At 46.8% G+C, this 19,290-nt stretch overlaps 1 protein-coding gene and 1 long non-coding RNA gene across 2 annotated transcripts; one reads left to right on the top strand and one right to left on the bottom strand.

Moving 5' to 3' along the window:
- Nucleotides 1-1,634: 1,634 nt before the first annotated feature.
- WNT8A (Wnt family member 8A) lies at nt 1,635-7,507 on the bottom strand. The gene is made up of 5 exons (XM_075995973.1): nt 7,349-7,507; nt 7,022-7,160; nt 5,215-5,340; nt 3,828-3,970; nt 1,635-2,666 (listed from the first exon to the last, which is right to left on the bottom strand). The coding sequence occupies exons 1-5, from the start codon at nt 7,505-7,507 to the stop codon at nt 2,127-2,129; spliced, it is 1,107 nt and encodes a 368-aa protein (XP_075852088.1). The 3' UTR covers nt 1,635-2,126.
- A 1,130-nt stretch (nt 7,508-8,637) lies between these two features.
- On the top strand, nt 8,638-16,061 carry LOC142863079 (uncharacterized). Its single transcript, XR_012913957.1, has 3 exons — nt 8,638-8,782; nt 10,493-10,727; nt 15,887-16,061. It is a non-coding gene; the product is annotated as an uncharacterized LOC142863079 (long non-coding RNA).
- The last annotated feature ends 3,229 nt before the right edge of the window (nt 16,062-19,290 follow it).

Raw genomic sequence — 19,290 nt, 5'->3', positions numbered from 1 at the left:
AGGTTGATCTTTATAGAAATTTTCATTGGCTCTGTTCTGTAACATCTGTGGTAGTTTTATGATTTTTATTTTTTATTTTTTTGAGACGGAGTCTCGCTCTTTCGCCCCAGGTAGAGCGCAGTGGCGTCATCGTAGCTCACTGCAACCTCAGACTCATGTGATCCTCCTGCCTCAGCTGGGACTACAGGTGTGCTCTGCATGCCCAGCTAATCTTTCTTTCTTTTTTTTTTCCTCCATTCTTTTTTTTTTTTAGTAGAGATGGGTGTCCTTCTCTTGCTCAGGCTGATCTCAAACTCCCGATCTGAAGTGATCCTCCTGCCTCAATCTCCCAGAGTGCTAGGATTACAGGTGCGAGCCACTGCACCTGGCCTATGTGGTAGTTTTAAATGCACTAGAATTTATAGAGACCAGAGTGAACCTTCAAGGCATCTGACTATGGTTTCTTTTGAGATGCCAACTTTCCTAATGAACATTTATCTTTCTTTACACTAGAAAAAAACAAAACACACTAAAACCACATTCTTTCTGAGGACAAAAATATTTATTGTAGGCAAATGTAAAAATACAGAAAAACAACAACAACAAAAAAAAGGAAAATAAACCACTCTGTTTTGGTATTACATGATGGCACATATTCTTATATTTTTTAAAACAAAATTGGATTAGTCCTGAATATGCTGTTTTGTGATCAACTTTGTTCACTTAATTATATCATGTGTTTTCTATGTTACTATTTCTAACAAATAATATTTTAGTGTTTATTTTTCCACTCTTTAAACATTGTGATTTAACTAGTTTATCCTATCATTGAACATTTAAATTGTTTTCTAATTTAAAACAATATAAACTGTGGGTGTCTCCCCATTCTTGGTGATCATTTTACTTGTTTATTCAACATACCTCCTTCCCTGCAGGGTGCTGGGCCTAGCAGACAGGGGAGAGTCCCTAGAGGCTGAGATATTCAAAGTTAGGAGACCAGTGGCTGAGCCTCCTGGCTCTCTTTACGGGGAACTACCCCTCCTCCAGGGATTACCATTGGAAAATGTAGAAGTGCAAATGGAGGAAGGTAGAATCCACAACTCTCCCAGTCTTTTGCCCTGGGGCCCAGGTCTTGGTGTACGGACACCCCAGGAAGCCCAAGTTAGGAGAGCAAACACACTTTGAATATGGTCCAAGTTCAAAGAGCTTCCTTATCCCCCAAGTTGCTTAGTTTGCATTAAAATAATACCTTCTATATCTGGGAGTCTATGTTGCTTTCCTATTGGCCAGTGTCTGGGTCTCAACCTTATTAACTGTCAAACATTAAAAATCAAAGGGCGTTGGATATTTCTAAACCACCCCCAAAATGAAGTTGAGTTCTCAATCTGGGAAAATAACAAAACGGTGTCGTTTTATAGCTCTCTGGGGGAAAATCCCTCTTGTGGGACCTCTGGATAAGTCTTAGTCACCTGTCCACTTACTACGACCATTCCCTTTCCATGGCTCCAGAGATGGTTTATGAGCTGGAAAAGTCCTCAAGTTATGTTGGGTCCTGGGTGGGGAGAACTTTTCAAAAGTGCATGCTCAGGTGAAAAATCTAACATCTGACACTCTAAAACCCTCCCAATAGGCAGATATGTGGACTCCGCCTCATTTATCTGCATAGATTTGTAGTTAGTCTTTCTGGAGCTAGACAGAATGGGGGAAGGTTGCTCCTTCATGTGTCTGGACAGAATTCTTTCATGTTTTGCTTCTATTCTCTCTGATTCCCAGTAGCACAGCTGAGTTGGACATGGTCTGAAACTTAAAGGAACAAATACTTTGAAGGTCCCTCTAGATGCAAGCCCCAAACCACCCCCCCCCCCTTTTAGCAAGCTGCTTAAGTACAGGAACAAAGACCAGAAACTAACTTGCATAAAAGATTAAATGGGGTCTGTCCAAGTCAGGAGGCCCAGGTTCCAATTTCAGGTCTGCCAAGAATATGCTATATAATCTTGGGCCTTCATTTTCTCATAGATAGCAGATATGAGGATTACAGACCAACCCTGTGATTTTCCAGTTGTTTTCCAATCTACTCTCTCCAAAAGAGAAGCTGTGTCCCCTTCCACCGACATGCATCTGATCAGGTGGGCTCCCATGGGGTGCTATCAGGCGCTTCCCTTCCCCAGGGCTCCAGCCGGGGAGCGTGTGCAGTAGTACTTGTTCACCACGTGCCTGCACTGCTCACACTTGACCGTGCAACACCACTGGAATTTGCAGTTACAGCTGCTGGTGGCCTCGGTTCTCCTCTCTTCCACCTGCAGCCCACACTCGGTGCACAGGCGCCCACAGCTGTGCTGCTCCCACCTGGACGTGTTGTGGCTGTTCTGCAGGCACTCGCGACCCTCTGTGCCGTAGATGCCCAGGCTGGAATTGCGGGTACAGTAATCCGGCGATTCTTCCAAAAAGATCAGCTCAGCCTCCGCGCTAGGAAGGAAGGCCTCCGTGGGCGCCCAGTGGCCCTCGGCGCTGTTCCCAGCTCTCAGCCGCCGCTTATCCATCTCAATCTTTAGCGCCCGGTCGTACTTGGCCTTCAGGTAGTCTCCCATCTCCCGGAAGTCGGCCAGCTGCAGCCAGCACGTCTGGATGCTGCAGCTCCCCGAGATGCCGTGACATTTGCAGGTCCTTTTCATGGTGGCTCTCACTGCCTTCACAGAGAGAGGACACAAAAGGAAGAATGGCTCTGGGTAGGGAAGACCAAAGGCTAGCGATTAAATGGAATATTTTGGAGCTGTGCTTTTTGACTTCGAAGGAGCAGCAGAATTATTGGGGAAGCTTATGAAAAATATTTACTCTTGGACCCTACCTCAGATCTGCTCAAGGAGAATGTTCAGGGGGCTAAGGGCCTGCTCCTGGGGATCGTAAAGCTTCCCTGGGTGGTTGCGATGGAGAGCCAGGCACGTGTCGACAAGGGTACTGGAGTCTAGAAACTTAGGCACCAGGCCCGACTCCATCACTTACTGAGCTTGTTTCTCTATCTGCCCAGTTGGAAGAAGAACTGAATAAAATAATGATCCAGAAAGTACATTGTAAATTATAAAGGAAAATATGATCATTGCCACTGTTATTGTCTTTAAGCTGGGCACTAGAGTATTTGTGGGGGTCTGGATTTGTCCTTTGGCCCCTCCTCCAAACGGGAGGAGGCTCCTTGAGTCTGAACCTCTATACCTGCAAGGCAATTAATTACCCATGGTTATACTTGCTTAAAAAGCCTTTTCACCTTTCAATGGGCAACCAGGACATCTAGGTATAGATTCACAGGGGAATTTCTATGCTCTTGGCTCTAAATCCAACTTGCTTCCAGATCTGAGTTCAGAATACTCCAGAGATTGCCACCCCACCAGAAGTCTTAGGGGAGAATAGACCCTCCAGAGAAGCCTAGATCAGTCCCAATTCCTCACAGCCCAGACAGACTTTAGGACACAAGACTAGACAGCAAATCTCTATAAATTTCCTAGGACATGCAGTTGAAGTAATTAAAAATGTAAGTCTTGGAAGCATGGCCTTGATTCTGTATTGTTCTGTGTTCTCAGAAAGCCTGTGGCAGGGCACAGCTTAAGATTTAGAGATAAGAGAACCAGACTAGAAGATCAGAATTCATTGCCTTTTCTGACACGTATTAGTTGTATGGCCTTGGACAAGCCACTTGGCTCAGACTTAACTGGCTTTGTTATCCAGAGAATCGGGGCAGCTGTCTCAGTCCTGTTGGGTGTGAGGATAAGATATAGGTAGGAGATAGCTCTTGGTAAGTTGAGCAGGGCTGTGCAGTTGTGAAGCCGTTGTCAATACGAGCCAACTCCTATACCCACCAGCCTGCCGGCCCTGTTGTTGTGAAGATTCATCAGGGCTCTGGCATCCTTCCCCTTCTCCAAACTGTCCACAAAGAGTTTGGAGATCCTTTCCCCAAATTCCACATTGTCGCTGCAGCCTCCCCAGATCCAGCCATGGCCTCCTACACATAAGGAAAGAATAAGTTCTGCATACAGCTGCCCGCTGAGTCCCAGGGGAAGAGACTTTTTTGTGTAAAGCTGTTGTTGAAGGTGAGACAGGGAAATGGAGGTGCTTGGGGTGGGAGAGAGGGAAGTCCTGTTCCCAAAGCCAACTGCCCACCCCGTAGGCACTTCCCAGCTCTAGGCAGTCTCTGATACCCACAGTGTAAGTAGGCACATGCAGTTAGCCTTAATGATCTTAAAGGTTCATTATGGCTCAAACATTCTGGAATTCTGCAATATTATTCTACAATAGTGTTTTTGTTTTTTTTTTTGTCTTTTCTTTCTTTCTTTCTTTTTTTTTTTGGTGCCTCAGTCTTCCCAGTAGCTGGGACTACAGGCATGTGCCACCACACCTGTCTAATCTTTCTACTATTTTTATTTATTTATTTGAGGCAGAGTCTCGCTTTGTTGCCCAGGCTAGAGTGAGTACTGTGGTGTCAGCCTAGCTCACAGCAACCTCAAACTCCTGGGCTCAAGTGATCCTGCTGCCTCAGCCTCCCGAGTAGCTAGGACTACAGGCATGTGCCACCATGCCCAGCTAATTTATTTTTTATATATATATATTAGTTGGCCAATTAATTTCTTTATAGAGATGGGGTCTCGCTCTTGCTCAGGCTGGTTTCAAACTCCTGGCCTCGAGCAATCCGCCCACCTCGGCCTCCCAGGATTACAGGCGTGAGCCACCCTTTCTACTGTTTTTAGAGATGGAATCTTGCTTATGTTGCTCAGGCTGATCTCAAACTCCTGGCCTCAAGCAATCCTTGCCTTGGCTCCCCAAAGTGCTAGGATTATATACTGTGCACCACCATGCCTGGCCTCTACAATAGTCTTATTAGAGCCACCTCCTCCCTCATTAGTGGTACATTTGTATGTCTCGTAGGTGGTCTGCAAATTGTTGAGTAGCTCTGGATTATAGATGAGCCATTCCAAACCTGGAATACCAAAGATAGCTTTAAATTCTCTTTGGCCTTCCTGTTCCTAGTCACCTGGTTAGTTTTAGAGTTTCTTGCTAACCCCTGGACTCGTGGACCCAGGCTCAACGCATGGGCAAGTCTAGGTCCAGGATATCCCACAATTGAAAGAGCTGCTGGAGTGTAGGGCTTTGAGGGAACCCTGTCCCTCAGACTTTCCCTGAAAGACTTTAGTCTGCGCTCAGCTCTGCAGCCCCTCACCTCTTCCTCCCCAATGGGAAAGCCCAACTTACCTGTTTTCCCATTTTTTGATTCATCACAGCCACAGTTTTCAAAGTCGCCCATACTGCAGTTCTTGGTGATGGTGTGCATGACTCCAGCGGAGGTGATAGCATGGATGAAGGACGTTTCTCTGGTAGCTTTGGAGAGAAAGAGGGGACTGAATGGACACTGGGACCCTGATGACCCACAACAGAGGCTCTGGAACAACAATGCTATTTCTCTCCCCTATTTCCTGCCTCCTTTGGGTTTAAGAGGCTGCTCTTCTACTTGGGAAAACCATGCATGTCTTTGCAGCCTCTTGACAGCATCCAGGCAGGAGTGGGCGACCCCATGCAACAGGTGGGGAAAGTAAAACCCAGACAGAGAATAATGAGACCACCACTCTCCGTCTGTGGTGCTGGGATCAGGACCCTGCTCTCCTGGAGCCAGTCTAGACCTCTGTCCCCTAGCCACTGCTGCTGGGCCTCAAGCAGTGAGACTCAGGGCCGTGAGGGTGGCCTAAGAAAGAAGAAAGACATTTGCTTCGTTCTGACCATGAAGCTAGGCCGTGTAATAGTCATAATGATTATGGCCGCTACTTACTGAGCTCTTACCTCACTGTTCTTTACAAACATGGTCATATTTCACTTCCTCACACTCTCTATTCTACCTGTACACGCCGTGATAAGGAATTTCTTTCTGTCCCCATCGTCTTTATTCTCCCCAACTCTTCTCAGGCAACACTCTATTGTTTCTTCAAAAATGACTTTTATGCAAACTACCGCACACAGTTACAAAAGGCTACATGGGTGCCTGTCCACACATGGCTGCACACGCGTGCACACACACACGCAGACACCCCCCCACCTGAGGCACAGCTCAGTGTGATCTCTCAGCCTTTTTGTTCTTTTTTGACAGCTGACAGGCTGGGCGCGGTGGCTCACGCCTGTAATCCTAGCACTCTGGGAGGCCGAGGCGGGAGAATCGCTCAAGGTCAGGAGTTGGAAACCAGCCTGAGCAAGAGCAAGACCCCCAAAAGGAGAACTTACTTTCCTTATTGTTGTTTGAAAAGAATTTATTTACTCCCCCTAGAAAAACCCTCTATAAAACCCAAGGCTTTCCCCTTTTCTCTCCTGGATGGCTTTTTCTGCCTCTACACATCTGCACCCAGATGCTCAAAATAAACAGCATTTTGCTACCAAAAAAAAAAAGAGCAAGACCCCTTCCGTACTAAAAATAGAAATAAATTAATTGGCCAATTAAAAATACATAGAAAAAAATTAGCCGGGCATGGTGGCGCATGCCTGTAGTCCCAGCTACTCCGGAGGCTGAGACAGAAGGATCCCTTGAGCCCAGGAGTTTGAGGTTGCTGTGAGCTAAGCTGATGCTACTGCACTCTAGCCCAGGCAACAGAGTGAGACTCTGTCTCAAAAAAAAAAAAAAAAAATGACAGCTGACAGATGTGAAACTGCAAACACAGCCCTTTCCTCATTTTTATTTCATGCAAATCAGTGCAAAACAAGTGTGTACAAACACACAAATACGCGCATTAAAAAAATAGAGTGATTGCTTATGTTTGTATAGAGACGGTCCATAGTCACCTCATTCAACCCATAGGAGACTTCTGGTGAGCTAGATGGAGCTGGAGGCTGACCCGAATGACAAATCCGGGGTCGAGAGAGGGGAAGTGATCCACTCAAGGTCGCACAGCAAGGAAATGGCAGGTCAGCAGATCACTGGTGACGTTGCCATTTCACTGCACACAGACACGTCACGCATAAAGCTATGCTCCAAGCACACGCACCCTCGCATACAGGTGCGTGCCCCACACGAACTCACCACTTCTCAGCCTGTTGTGGGTGGAGAGCTGGAGAGCGTTTGCAGGGCAGTTCCAGCGTTCCCAGGCGAACTGGAACTTACACTCCTCGATGCCACTCTGGGCACCCAACGCCACGCTGGAGGTGTAGGTCAGATAAGCCTGGCATGGGAAAGGGCTGTGAGCTTCCGCCTGACACACGTCATCCGGGGTGCGGGGAGCAGGCGGGACTCGAATGGGCTGGGCGAGGGGGTTCTGGCACTGTCTCCCCTCCCCTCTTTTCTTCGCCATTAGAGTCCCCCCACCTTAGTACCCCAGGGGGTAAAAACAGGAGCTGGAGACCATCCTACCTTGGGACCTGTTATCAGGAAATTGTTCACTGACCTACCAGAGAGAGAGCAAGTGAGGCGGAGGTGAGTGGGGATGAGACAACTGGGGGGCTTCCTTGGTGGGGAGGGCGGGCTGGGGCGAGGACTTACCAGGCAGAGGCGCTGAATGCGGTACAGCATATGCCCACGGCCACCCAGAGCGGGAGCAGGTCCCCCATGGCCCTCCCGCCCCCAGGGGACCAGCTCCAGCTCAGGGCCAAGTCCAGGGAAGTGAGGAGAGGGCAGGGTCTGTCTCAGTATTTATGTGAGAAAATTCTGAATGGCCAAGGGGGAAAAACCAACAGCTCTCCTCATTTGCTCCTCACAGGCAGGGCTGCAGGAGCCACCGACCCAATGGGGGATCTGGGGGGAGGGATCAGCCGAACCTTCAAGGAAAGCCCCGCCCTGCCCAGCCTGGCCAGCTCTGCCCTCCCAGACCCAGAGGGCCTGAAGCTTTCCTCCTACCCTTCAGGTTTATTTCCTCTGTAAGTCAGTTTTGCCTCCTCCTGCTTGAGGGCCCATTTCTCAGAATCCTGTAGGCTGGGGCAGGCTAGGCCCTTAAGCCTGAAGGCAGGTCACCTTTTCCTGGAGCCACAGTGTCCTCATCTGTCAATAAGACCCCACTCTTTGCCCTGCCTTCCTCCCCAAGGTGTCAGTGATCATAGAGGAACTCCATTGGGGGACCCCTCACACTCATTTCCCCAAACAAGTGAGTGCACGTCCCTACCTGCTCCTTGTAGGCTGGAGGTGATGGAACTGGGGGGCTCCGAGCAGAAACACTTCAGTGCAACAGTCCCTGCCACACATTCTATTAACGGCAAAGTAAGTTCTGCTAGATTTCCTTCCTCCGTTCCCAGTAGGTCTATCCTTCTGTATCTGAAGGTGACATCTCCAGTTTGTTAGCTTCTTATATACCCGAGAATCACCCCTTGGGCTGTATTTGAAAGGACAATGCCTTCTTTCTTGCTACCACTTTGTTACTAGGACTTCAGCTTCCTAGCTAGGAATCTTTTAGGTTCACTCTGTGCTTAAGAAGGTACCTGGATGAATGAACAAATGAGTGAGTGAAAGAACTTGTGCCCCTCCTAGGCACTGTTAGGTAGGGTTGGGGACTACAGTGACAGGGGTGGGAGTCTGTCTTGGTTGGCGAAGCTCTGTCCTAGGGCTGGGGAAGGAAGGCTGGCGGAGTGAAGAGGAAAGCACAGATGGGAAGTAACGGTTCTGACTCATTCCCCTGTGATCCAGATCACTTCCCAGCACCCCAGACCTGCTTTGGGTTGGAAGAGGAGCTCAGAGGTCCCCTCGTCGAAGGAGTTCCAGGGCCCAAGGAGTCCTCAGGCCTCTTTAGGGCAGTGCCTCAAAGTATGGGCCAGGATTGGTGTCAATCTGCAAACCGGTTGTATCCTTCTGTGATAAGTATGGAAATGGAAGTGTTTAGAAATTTTTATAGAAATTTGATAGAGTGCTTTTAGGTGGGTTGAACCTAATAATAGGAAATTGGGGCTCCTATTTTGTATGTCTTTTTTTGGTTTCATTTTTCTAGAAGAATGGGTACAGAAGGTCTTAATGGACTAGAGCTCCGGCTCCCAGTCTCAGCAAGCTCTCTTCCTCTGCTAGCTTGTGGGCTTCTCTGCTTGCGGGAAGAGGTGTCTCAGACTTGGGAAAAGCCCACTGAGTTTGCCTCGGTGGCCTTTTCTCTGTCTCCTAGTTTTCCCAATCAAGAATCTAACGTTTAACTTTCACTACTTAAGAAGGTGGGGTTGATTTCCCTGCCATTCACTGCAGGGGTGAGAACAGGGTCAGTGATAGCCCCAAGGGATCCCCCCACCTCTGGAAAGAGTTTGGGGACTGACTCCACATTCACTCCCTGTGCATGAGTGATTGTCTTACTCTTCTGTGCCCCCCATAGCAGCTGGCACTTAGTTGGTATTCTATAAAAAATATCCTTTTATTTTTCTAGGAAGCAGAGGGGAAGGTAGTGAGATTTTTTTGTGTGTGCAAACTGTGCTTGCTCCTGCTCAGATTCTCTAAAGATCTTATAGTTTCTGTAAATGAAACTGAGGATTTAAGAAAAGTCCTTGGCTCCAAGATTCAGGAGGCCTGGGCTTTGGGCAGTAATTTGTGGTGGGACCTTGGGCAAGCTATTTACCACCACATGGACTCAGTTTCTTTATCTGTAAAGTGAAGGAGTGGGGAAAATGTTGAAAATTGACTCCTAAAGACTTTCCCAGGCCGGGCGCTGTGGCTCACGCCTGTAATCCTAGCTCTTGGGAGGCCGAGGCGGGCGGATTGCTCAAGGTCAGGAGTTCAAAACCAGCCTGAGCGAGACCCCGTCTCTACTATAAATAGAAACAAATTAATTGGCCAACTGATATATATATATAAAATTAGCCGGGCATGGTGGTGCATGCCTGTAGTCCCAGCTACTCGGGAGGCTGAGGCAGAAGGATCACTCGAGCCCAGGAGTTTGAGGTTGCTGTGAGCTAGGCTGACACCACGGCACTCACTCTAGCCTGGACAACAAAGTGAGACTCTGTCTCAAAAAAAAAAAAAAAAAAAAAAAAAAAAAAGACTTTCCCAGCTCTCTTCCATGTTGTAATGCTAATTCTAAGATTTACAGAATTTATTCATCCCAGAGGTGATTGTAGGCCAGAAATCTTTTCTTCTGCAGCTGTGAGCATGGGATCCATTTTATACATCTTTGAATCCTGCAGTTGGGCACCAGGCAGACCTTGAAGATGGCTGCCTAGAGGATAACCAGTGCCTTCTTCAGAGTCCTTTGGGGTCTGTGTCTACATAAGACCCCTTGGTCAGTGCTGGACTGACCAAGGGCCTTCATTCTGAGTCTGCAAATCATTAAATCATTTCTAGCCGATCTGTGCATCAATTCCTTTAACCACAGGTCTGTTATCTCATTAGTTTTTGTTTCTGTTTTCTTGTTTTTAGAGACAGAGTCTCCCTCTGTCACCCAGGCTGGAGTGCAGTGGCATGATCATAGCCCACTGCAGCTTGGAACTCCTGGCCTCAGCCTCCCAAACTGCTGGGATTAGAGGCATGCACCACTGCGCCCAGACTATTCTCATTCATTTTAAAGTCATGATCCAACTCTTGGTTTCTCTCTTCCAGGGATGGAAATCTAGAGCTGAAGACCAGAGCAGAAGATGACAGTGGAGATAGATGAGCCTCTGGCAAGATAGAGGGAGTGGTGGTTTCTCTGAAGCAGTGTCATGTTGGTAAAAGATTAACAACTGGCTTTGGAGTGGCAGGAACCCGACTGGTAGTGTTTGCTGATTTTCATGGTATAAATATTTCCTCCATGGCTGACTTCAAACTACCAATGTGGATTGGGAAGAAGCGTACAGTAAGCATATAATACAGTATCCTATCATATAGATATAATGGATATAAATAACCTTGAGTATAAATGATAATAAAATGTAGCAAAAAAAATTAAGAGGTGATGAACTTTGAATATTTATCCTTGTTTTTAATTTTTTTAAGTTTATGTAATGTAATCTTTAATAATGGCTGTGTTTAACAACCAGTTTGCAAAGTGCCTAAAATATAGCAAGCAGCTCTCAGGAGTGGCACAAAGCATCTTCAGCACACCATTGGGGCATAGTGTCTTCCCTCCAGGCCACTGTGAGACAAAGTACAAAAGATTTCCCTGTGAGATTCAATACCAAATAATTGTTTCAGTTATATGCAAGGCTTGAACTCTTGCGGAGCCATAGGTCTTGCTATCTGCCATCAAAGAGTTTAGTATCTAGTGAATAGGAGATAAGGTGTGTATCTACCTATAACACCTGGCAGAAAGTGTAAGTGGATATAATGAATAAGAGCGGGCACCTCTGGAGAGGTATTCATAGAGCAAGAAAGGAGGTAGAACCAGGTAACCTGAGTCCACTTCCACCTCTCATGTTCTACCATGATGAGATTCCAGGAGTCCTAGGGAAGCACTGGGGGCTAAAATCAATGAAGAATAAATCAGAGTCACCCTTCCTGTGCCCAGCTTTGGGAAATGGAGATGCCATTCATAGAACCATACAGTGTCTAATGTAGAGTCCCATTTTACAAGGAGTCCCATTTACAGGAGTCCCATTTTACAGTGATCTGGGGCCAAGAAAGCATGGATCCCACCATCCTGGTTTGCCCGGGATTGAGAGCTTTCCCGTGCTGTGGGACTTTCAGGGCTAAAACCAGGAGAGTCTGGAGCCCCTTGGATGACTGGTCACCCTACAACAAAGGTGGTTTCCTGGGCCAGTGCTTCTTTTTTTTTTTTGAGACAGAGTCTCACTTTTGTTGCCCTGGCTAGAGTGAGTGCCGTGGTGTCAGTCTAGCTCACAGCAACCTCAATCTCCTGGGCTCAAGCGATCCTTCTGCCTCAGCCTCCCAAGTAGCTGGGACTACAGGCATGCACCACCATGCCCGGCTAATTTTTTTTTTGTATATATACTTTTAGTTGGTCAATTAATTTCTTTCTATTTTTAGTAGAGACGGGGTCTTGCTCAGGCTGGTTTCGAACTCCCAACCTCGAGCAATCTGCCCGCCTCGGCCTCCCAGAGTGCTAGGATTACAGGCTTGAGCCACCGCGACCAGCCTGGGCCAGTGCTTCTTTCCAAACGTGTACTCTCACTAAACTCCCCAAATCCTGGGCTCCCACACATTTCCTTTCCAGGCTCCTTGCAGGGCTCTGAGCCTCCAGGGGCTGCTTAGACTGTGGAGCAAGTCAAGCAAGAGCCAGGAGGGGGTGCAGAGGGGGCGGAGGTGACTGGAGAATGCCAGAAGACAAAGAGATAGGATTTCTGACTTTTTACACTTCTCTGCTAATTAGATAAGGGTGTGGGGAAGGGGGAGAATGAGGCTCCGTGCATATTCTTCTGAGCTGTGACACTGAGCAGAGCTGGTCTCCACCCCTTCTCCCGGGAAGCTTCCCACCCCCTGGGGACACTTGACTCCCAGTCCAAATGCCACAGCTGCTTGAGCTTCTGACCCTCCCTTGGGCCCCCTCAATTTGGGCTCAATGGCTTGCCAAGTTCCCCAACAACATGTGCAGGGAAGAAAGAAGGGAAAGCTTCAGTTTTCCCTTTCAGACCCAGGGTTCCTCCCCGCCCCAGGTGACAGAAGGGTAACAGGAGATGCCCCTGTGTGGAGAATGGGAGCAGCTGTGGTCTGTTGACCACACGGCCCGAGTCCAGGTACATAAGGGATGATCAGTCTGCGAGCTGAGCAGTGACTGCTCTGTTTGAGAAGGTGGAAGCTGCCTGGGGCTAGGCCTTGTCCATCCCAACCACAGGGCATCTCCCCAAGGAAGGGGGCAGATGTCTCCCATCAGACTGAGGTGCCTGGAGGGCAGAGGCTACATCTTCACCATCAGCCTAGGAATGGCTGGCGTTGGAGGCATTTGTCTAAGAAGAGGTTTCAGTTGGCTAACACCTCTTTGTTATATTTTTTATTCCCTCACTGTTCTAAACCCCCATCTCTGGACACTAGATAGGACACAGAAGTGCTCAATTAATGCTTCTTGAGGAAGAAAGTTTGGAGCTGTGGTATTTTACTAGTTTTCAGCAAATTATGCATGTACACATCCATTATATATATGTGTGTGTGTGTGTGTGTGTGTATTTTTTACCTCTAGCAATCTGGAGGTTATGAAAAAAATTACCTACTGAGTTCATGCTAGTACTCAACACTTACGGGTCTAAGATGAGGTGAGAAAAAAAAAAAAAAAAAGATGAGGTGAGAGATATTTTTTTCCTGGAGGAGCTCTTAGTCTGGTTTGAGAAAGAGAAGTTTATTTTTTTAAATTTTCAATTAATTAATTTATTTTCTGAGAGAGTCTCACTCTGTTGCCCGGGCTAGAGTGCCATGGTGTTAAACCTAGCTCACAGCAACCTCAAACTCTTGGGCTCAAGCAATCCTTCTGCCTCAGCCTCCCGAGTAGCTGGGACTATAGGCATGTGCTACCATGCCCAGCTAATTTTTTCTATATATATTAGTTGGCCAATTAATTTCTTTCTATTTTTAGTGCCAGGCTGGTTTTGAACTCCTGACCTTGAGCGATCCTCCCGCCTTGGCCTCCCAGAGTGCTGGGATTACAGGCATGAGCCACTGCGCTCGGATGAGAAAGAGAAGTTTAAACAATTTATAACTATACAGTGAGATAAGGAACTTAGGAAAGGTTGGAAGGGAATGGGGATAAACGAAGAAATTCCACTGAAGAGAACTTCTGGTTGAGACCTGCCATCTGGTGGCAGCGAGTGGTACAACAGGCTCTTTGTTGCCAGGATGTGGGACTCAGTATAGGAATTTTAGCCTTTATGGAGTTCCTGCTTAAGGGATAGCCAGCCTAGGGGTTGGCACTGAGGTGGACATACAATAAAGCTTATACATGATCTTTGTCCTTGAAAAACTTGTAGTGTGCTTATATATAAGCACATATAAGGCATAATTGAAAAAGTTATCTATCAACCACATAACATACTTGGATGTGCACACACAAAAAATGTACTTTTAAAAAAGCACGTAAGAGGGCCGGGCGCTGTGGCTCACGCCTGTAATCCTAGCTCTTGGGAGGCCGAGGCGGGTGGATTGCTCAAGGTCAGGAGTTCAAAACCAGCCTGAGCAAGAGCGAGACCCCGTCTCTACTATAAATAGAAAGAAATTAATTGGCCAACTAATATGTATAGAAAAAATTAGCCGGGCACGGTGGTGCATGCCTGTAGTCCCAGCTACTCGGGAGGCTGAGGCAGGAGGATCGCTTGAGCCCAGGAGTTTGAGGTTGCTGTGAGCTAGGCTGCCGCCATGGCACTCACTCTAGCCTGGGCAACAAAGTGAGACTCTGTCTCAAAAAAAAAAAAAAAAAATCATGTCAGCTGAAGGGTGGGAGGCGCCACAGACAAGAGGATTTTACCAGGCACCTGGGATGTGACCGCCAAAGTGAATAGTTATTTTTTCAGAGTCCCTTTGTCTCTTTCTCACCATCTATATGCTGCACAGCTTATTTCCCGAGATACCTCAAAACAGAATCCGTTCTCTCCAGAGGATTTTGGCTTTTAGTCCTGTTTGAGTGTTGGTCAATTGCTCTGCTGTAGAATTCCAGTTAGAAGGTACCCCGAGACTCCCACAGGTTTGGAGCCTGCTGGTCACAGCCTGTGCTGGGCTGAAAACAGGCCCGGGTGGAAGGAGTCTTCAGCCTGAGTTCCGTGGCAGCAAGAATGACTCAGTCATTGGTTTCACCTAGAGCAGGTCCTGGAATAACAGGGTAATGCCATTTTATTATACTGTTGATGAGGGGAAAAAAATGGATTCCAGGCTGTGGCCACTGTCTGTGTGGCGTTTACGTGTCCTCCCTGTGTCTGCGCGGGTTTCCTCTGGGTGCCCCAGCATCCTCGCACATCCCAAGGCTGTGCAGGGTAGGTGGGCTGGCGGGTCTACAGGGTGCCCGTGTGCCTGGGTGTGCCCTGTGAGGGGATGGCTCCCGTCCAGGGCTGGTTATTGCCTCTGCCCTGAGTTGCTGGGACAGGCTCCGGCCATCTGTGACCCTGAAATGAAATACATGGGCAATAATTATCTTATTTGTTTTTATGAAGTGTATGTATAGCTCACATTTATTTCAATGTTTAATATTCGAAGTGTTTTGGTCTCTGTTTAGGAGTTTGATGATGTTTTTGTGACTAGAAAAATGCTGTAGGAACTGAACTCTTGTATGTATCATCCAGCCTATGGTCAAACTGGTTTTGTTGCACGTTGCTTCGCTTGAAGCCCCAGTTTCCAAGAACCTGCCAACACCATTGAGAACTTACCGTATTTCACTAAAAAAGCTGCTGCTTTAAAGCCATTACAAAACCAATAACAACAAGAAGCCATAACATTTCCCCCTAAATTCTTGTCAATTTTAAGTTTAAATCAACTTACAATAAAAGATACAATTATGGGCCGGGCGCAGTGGCTCACCCCTGTAATCCTAGCACTCTGGGAGGCCGAGGCGGGAGGATTGCTCGAGGTCAGGAGTTTGAGACCAGCCTGAGCGAGACCCCATCTCTACTGAAAATACAAAGAAATTAATTGACCGACTAAAAATACATATAGAAAAAAATTAGCCGGGCATGGTGGCGCATGCCTGTAGTCCCAGCTACTCGGGAGGCTGAGGCAGGAGGATCGCTTGAGCCCAGGAGTTTGAGGTTGCTGTGAGCTAGGCTGAGGTCACGGCACTCACTCTAGCCTGGGCAACAAAACAAGACTCTGTCTCAAAAAAAAAAAAGAGAGAAAGATATAATTATGTTCCCAAATAGCCTCTGTCTATTGTATGGGGATAGGACTCCCTTCTCAAATACTAAGCTCTCAATATTTACAATTACAGTGGTTTTCATACTTTGTTTGCCAATTATCTCTTAGTTCAGAGCTAATAATGTAATAACTTTTACTTGGTGGAAACAAGCCAGTCTTAGAAGATAAGCTTTCTTTGCCTTGACTTAGTGTTTAAAGTGCAAACATTCTTTTTTTTTTTTTTTTTTGTAGAGAAAAGGTGTTACCCAGGGTGGATGAAGTGGTGTGATCATAGCTCACTGCAGCCTCAGACTCCAGGGCTCAAGCGAGACTCCTGCCTCAGCCTCTTAGGTCTCGATGGATCCTCCTGTCTCAGCCTCTTGAAGTGCTAGAATTACTAGCCTGAGCTGTATGCCAAGCCCAGAGTTTCTGAAGCATACTCAAAACAATCTTTTGCTCTTGGTTCTGTCAAATATAGAATTTTGATAGCAGGACGACAGGTTTATTGAACACTTTATTCATTATGTGATTCAAGTCATAAACTCAAACTTTAGTTTGCTGATATTTATTTGCTGATATTTATTTTAATTTTTTTATTGTGTGATTTTTAAATTTTTTATATATATATATTTATTTCAGCATATTATGGGGGTACAAATGTTAAGGTTACATATATTGCCCATACCTCCCTCCTCCCCTTGAGTCAGAGCTGTTATTTGCCTTTTTTAAAAAATCTTTTGGCAGTTTGCACTAAAAATGGAAGCTATAGCTAGGAGCATAACTTTAAAAAATAAGTTGCAAAAAACAAGGTCAGTTTCTTGCCAATCTTTCCCAAGGTATTTTAATTTTTATTATTCTTTTTGGTCTTTGCCCCTCTGACAATTCCACCGTAGGTTTAGAAAACCTAAATCTACTAGCCTAATAACCTTTTGGGAACCTACTAGCCTACTAGCCTAATAACATAATAACCTTTTGGGAAAGGACATACAAACCTTCTCATAACCACGGTATAACTAGGTATGCATAAAAAAATGTTGGAGAAAGGTCTGTTGTTCCCCATCTACCCTTTGCCTAATTTGAAAACAAGGAGCAGTGGGGGATGGAAGGGGACCCACCTGGGGTCTGTGTTCCTGACAAGGGTTAATTTGCTAGCCTGCAAGCCTTGCCCAGAGTGACTGCAGCCAGTGGGGGCTCCTCCCACCACAAGGTCATGCTTTCTGCCCCTGCTTCATTACTTGATGTTCCCCAGGAGGCTGGGAAGTGAAGTGGGCTGGTTTTAGGGATAATTGGAGCTTTTTTTCTCCCAACTGTTCACGAGGTTCTACTGAAATTTCTGCAAGCAGGGCTAGTACAGGGACTTGCTGGAAACAGGTGGTGCTTGCAGACGTGCTGGGGCTGTAAGGGCATCCTCCCATCTGGCCCTTTCCCCTTCCCTCTGTCAGCCCCCAGGGTTCCCAGCAATGAGACTCTGAGTGAGATGTGGTTGACAATACCCTCCTCCAGCAGGAGGGAAAGAAAAGCCTGCCAGTCCTTGGGCGAATACACCCCATAACCTTTGTCATCCTGTGACCCGTGGGACCCAGCAGAGTTTCATTTCTTAACCCTCTTTAGCCCAGGAGCAGCAGCACCGGCTGTGAGTCAGGCCTTGATAGCTCGCCACAAAGCTCGAGGGCTGATGACTGGGGGACTGGGGCTTCTTTCTGCCATCTTTCCTCTGCCCACCTTGCCTGCCTCCATCCTGGGACACTGTGTTGTCCGCTCCGCAGTGGCGGGTGTTTGACAAGGAAACAACTGTTGACCTGTGTCTCTGAAAGAACTCGGAGAACCCTGGGCTCTGTGTTTACATATGTGTGAACTTCCTGAGAAAGCGGGAGGAAATATCAGGTTCCAGGCCACGTGTAAACAGGGAACCTGGGGCTGGGAAGGTGACGCCATTGTGCATGAGGCGGGGATCATGGGTGAGTGCTTGTCTCCGACAACCAGCCTAATATTTTGCTTATAAACTCATGCTTATTTTTACACGCTTAAGAATTAGATGATGAAGAAGAGGATGTGCCCAGATGGCTGAACTTTCTGAAGAAGGTTTTCAGGGCTGACTTGTAAAGAAGAAGCGAACAATCGTACATGAATAGGACTCTACAACCACATGCGGGGAAAATGAGCAGTTAGGAACTTCTAAAAGAGAATTGAGGCAGAACAGTCTATGGACTTTGAGAGCTGAGGGTGACAGCATTCAAATGGTGAATGGGTTGCTTGGGTAGCTTTGTAGAGGGGGTGACCAAACGGATTGGAGACATAGCTGTAAGCGCCAGTCATGCCTTTCACAGCTGAGTGTCACAGAATGTGATTCTGGGAGTCACAGGGAATACAATTTTATGCTGTGTAATCCTGGGAAAGGTGCTCTTTTTCTGTGACCCAGTTTAAACTGTCTTGAAATAGGAAAATCACCCTGAATTCAAAAGAAGATTATGTAAGTGAAAGGCTCATCCTAAGTGTTTAAACGGTTGGAGATGGCATTTAAGATTCTGATAATATTGTCTGAAATGTCCTAGAACTAACCGAATCTAGGCCTCTGCCCATAGGCTAAAGGTTTTCTCTCTACTTTGGTCTCCCTCCACCCCTCCCACTCCCAACTGAGAGAGATATAGCCCTCCCTAGATTACATTTATCACAGAAAAAGATAAAAGACAAAGAAAAAAAAGGAACAATAAAAGTAGGAGGTTTCCAGGTTGAATTTGCAATCATGATATGCATTTATAGGATGAATCAGATAATACATTTGTGAAAGTGCTTTGTAAGCTGTTAACATGATAATGATAATGAGAGGGATTATTGCTCCTCAAAAGTGCAGGAACTGTGTCTTACTCATTGTGTTCTACTTCAGTGCCCAGCCCAGTGCCTGGCAATTTTTTTTTTGGTGATTTTTTTTTTTTTGAGACAGAGTCTCACTCTTGCGTGGGCCAGCGTGCCGTGGCGTCAGCCTAGCTCACAGCAGCCTCAAACTCCTGGGCTCAAGTGATCCTCCTGCCTCAGCTTGCCAGGAAGCTGGGACTGCAGGCATGCACCACCAAGCCCAGCTAATTTTTTCTATTTTAGTTGTTTGGCTTTCTATTTTTTAGTAGAGATAGAGTCTCACTCTTGCTTAGGCTGGTCTCAAACTCCTGAGCTCAAGCATTCCTCCCGCCTCGGCCTCCCAGAGTGCTAGGATTACAGGCGTGAGTGACCACGCCCAGCCTTTGGTGACTTTTTATTGAAAATTTTTAATTATACAAAGGTAGAAAGAATAGTTTAACATGCCTTTGTGTATCCATCACCCAACTCATGACATCAGTGTTCAAGGGAGTTTGGCAGTTTCTTAGGCATAATTTACCCCGTCTTCCTTTCTTTCTTTCTTTAATTTAGAGATGGGGTCTCACTCTGTTGCCCAGGCTGGCGTGCAGTGGCTATTCACAGATGTGAACATAGGGCACTAGGCCTCAAACTCCAGGGCTCAAGCAATCCTCCTGCCTTGGCCTCCAGAGTAGCTGGGCCTAACAGGTGTGTACCATCATGCCCAGCTCTATCATCCTTTCTTTGGAAGGTTACGATCAATATGAACAATAAAACCAGAAGAGCCACATTACCTATCTTCACATTAGGTTAATCACATTTGAGAA

This window comes from Microcebus murinus, chromosome 21, assembly GCF_040939455.1.
Source record: "Microcebus murinus isolate Inina chromosome 21, M.murinus_Inina_mat1.0, whole genome shotgun sequence".
NCBI lineage: Eukaryota > Metazoa > Chordata > Mammalia > Primates > Cheirogaleidae > Microcebus > Microcebus murinus.
This window is presented reverse-complemented; position numbering and strand designations above follow the sequence as displayed.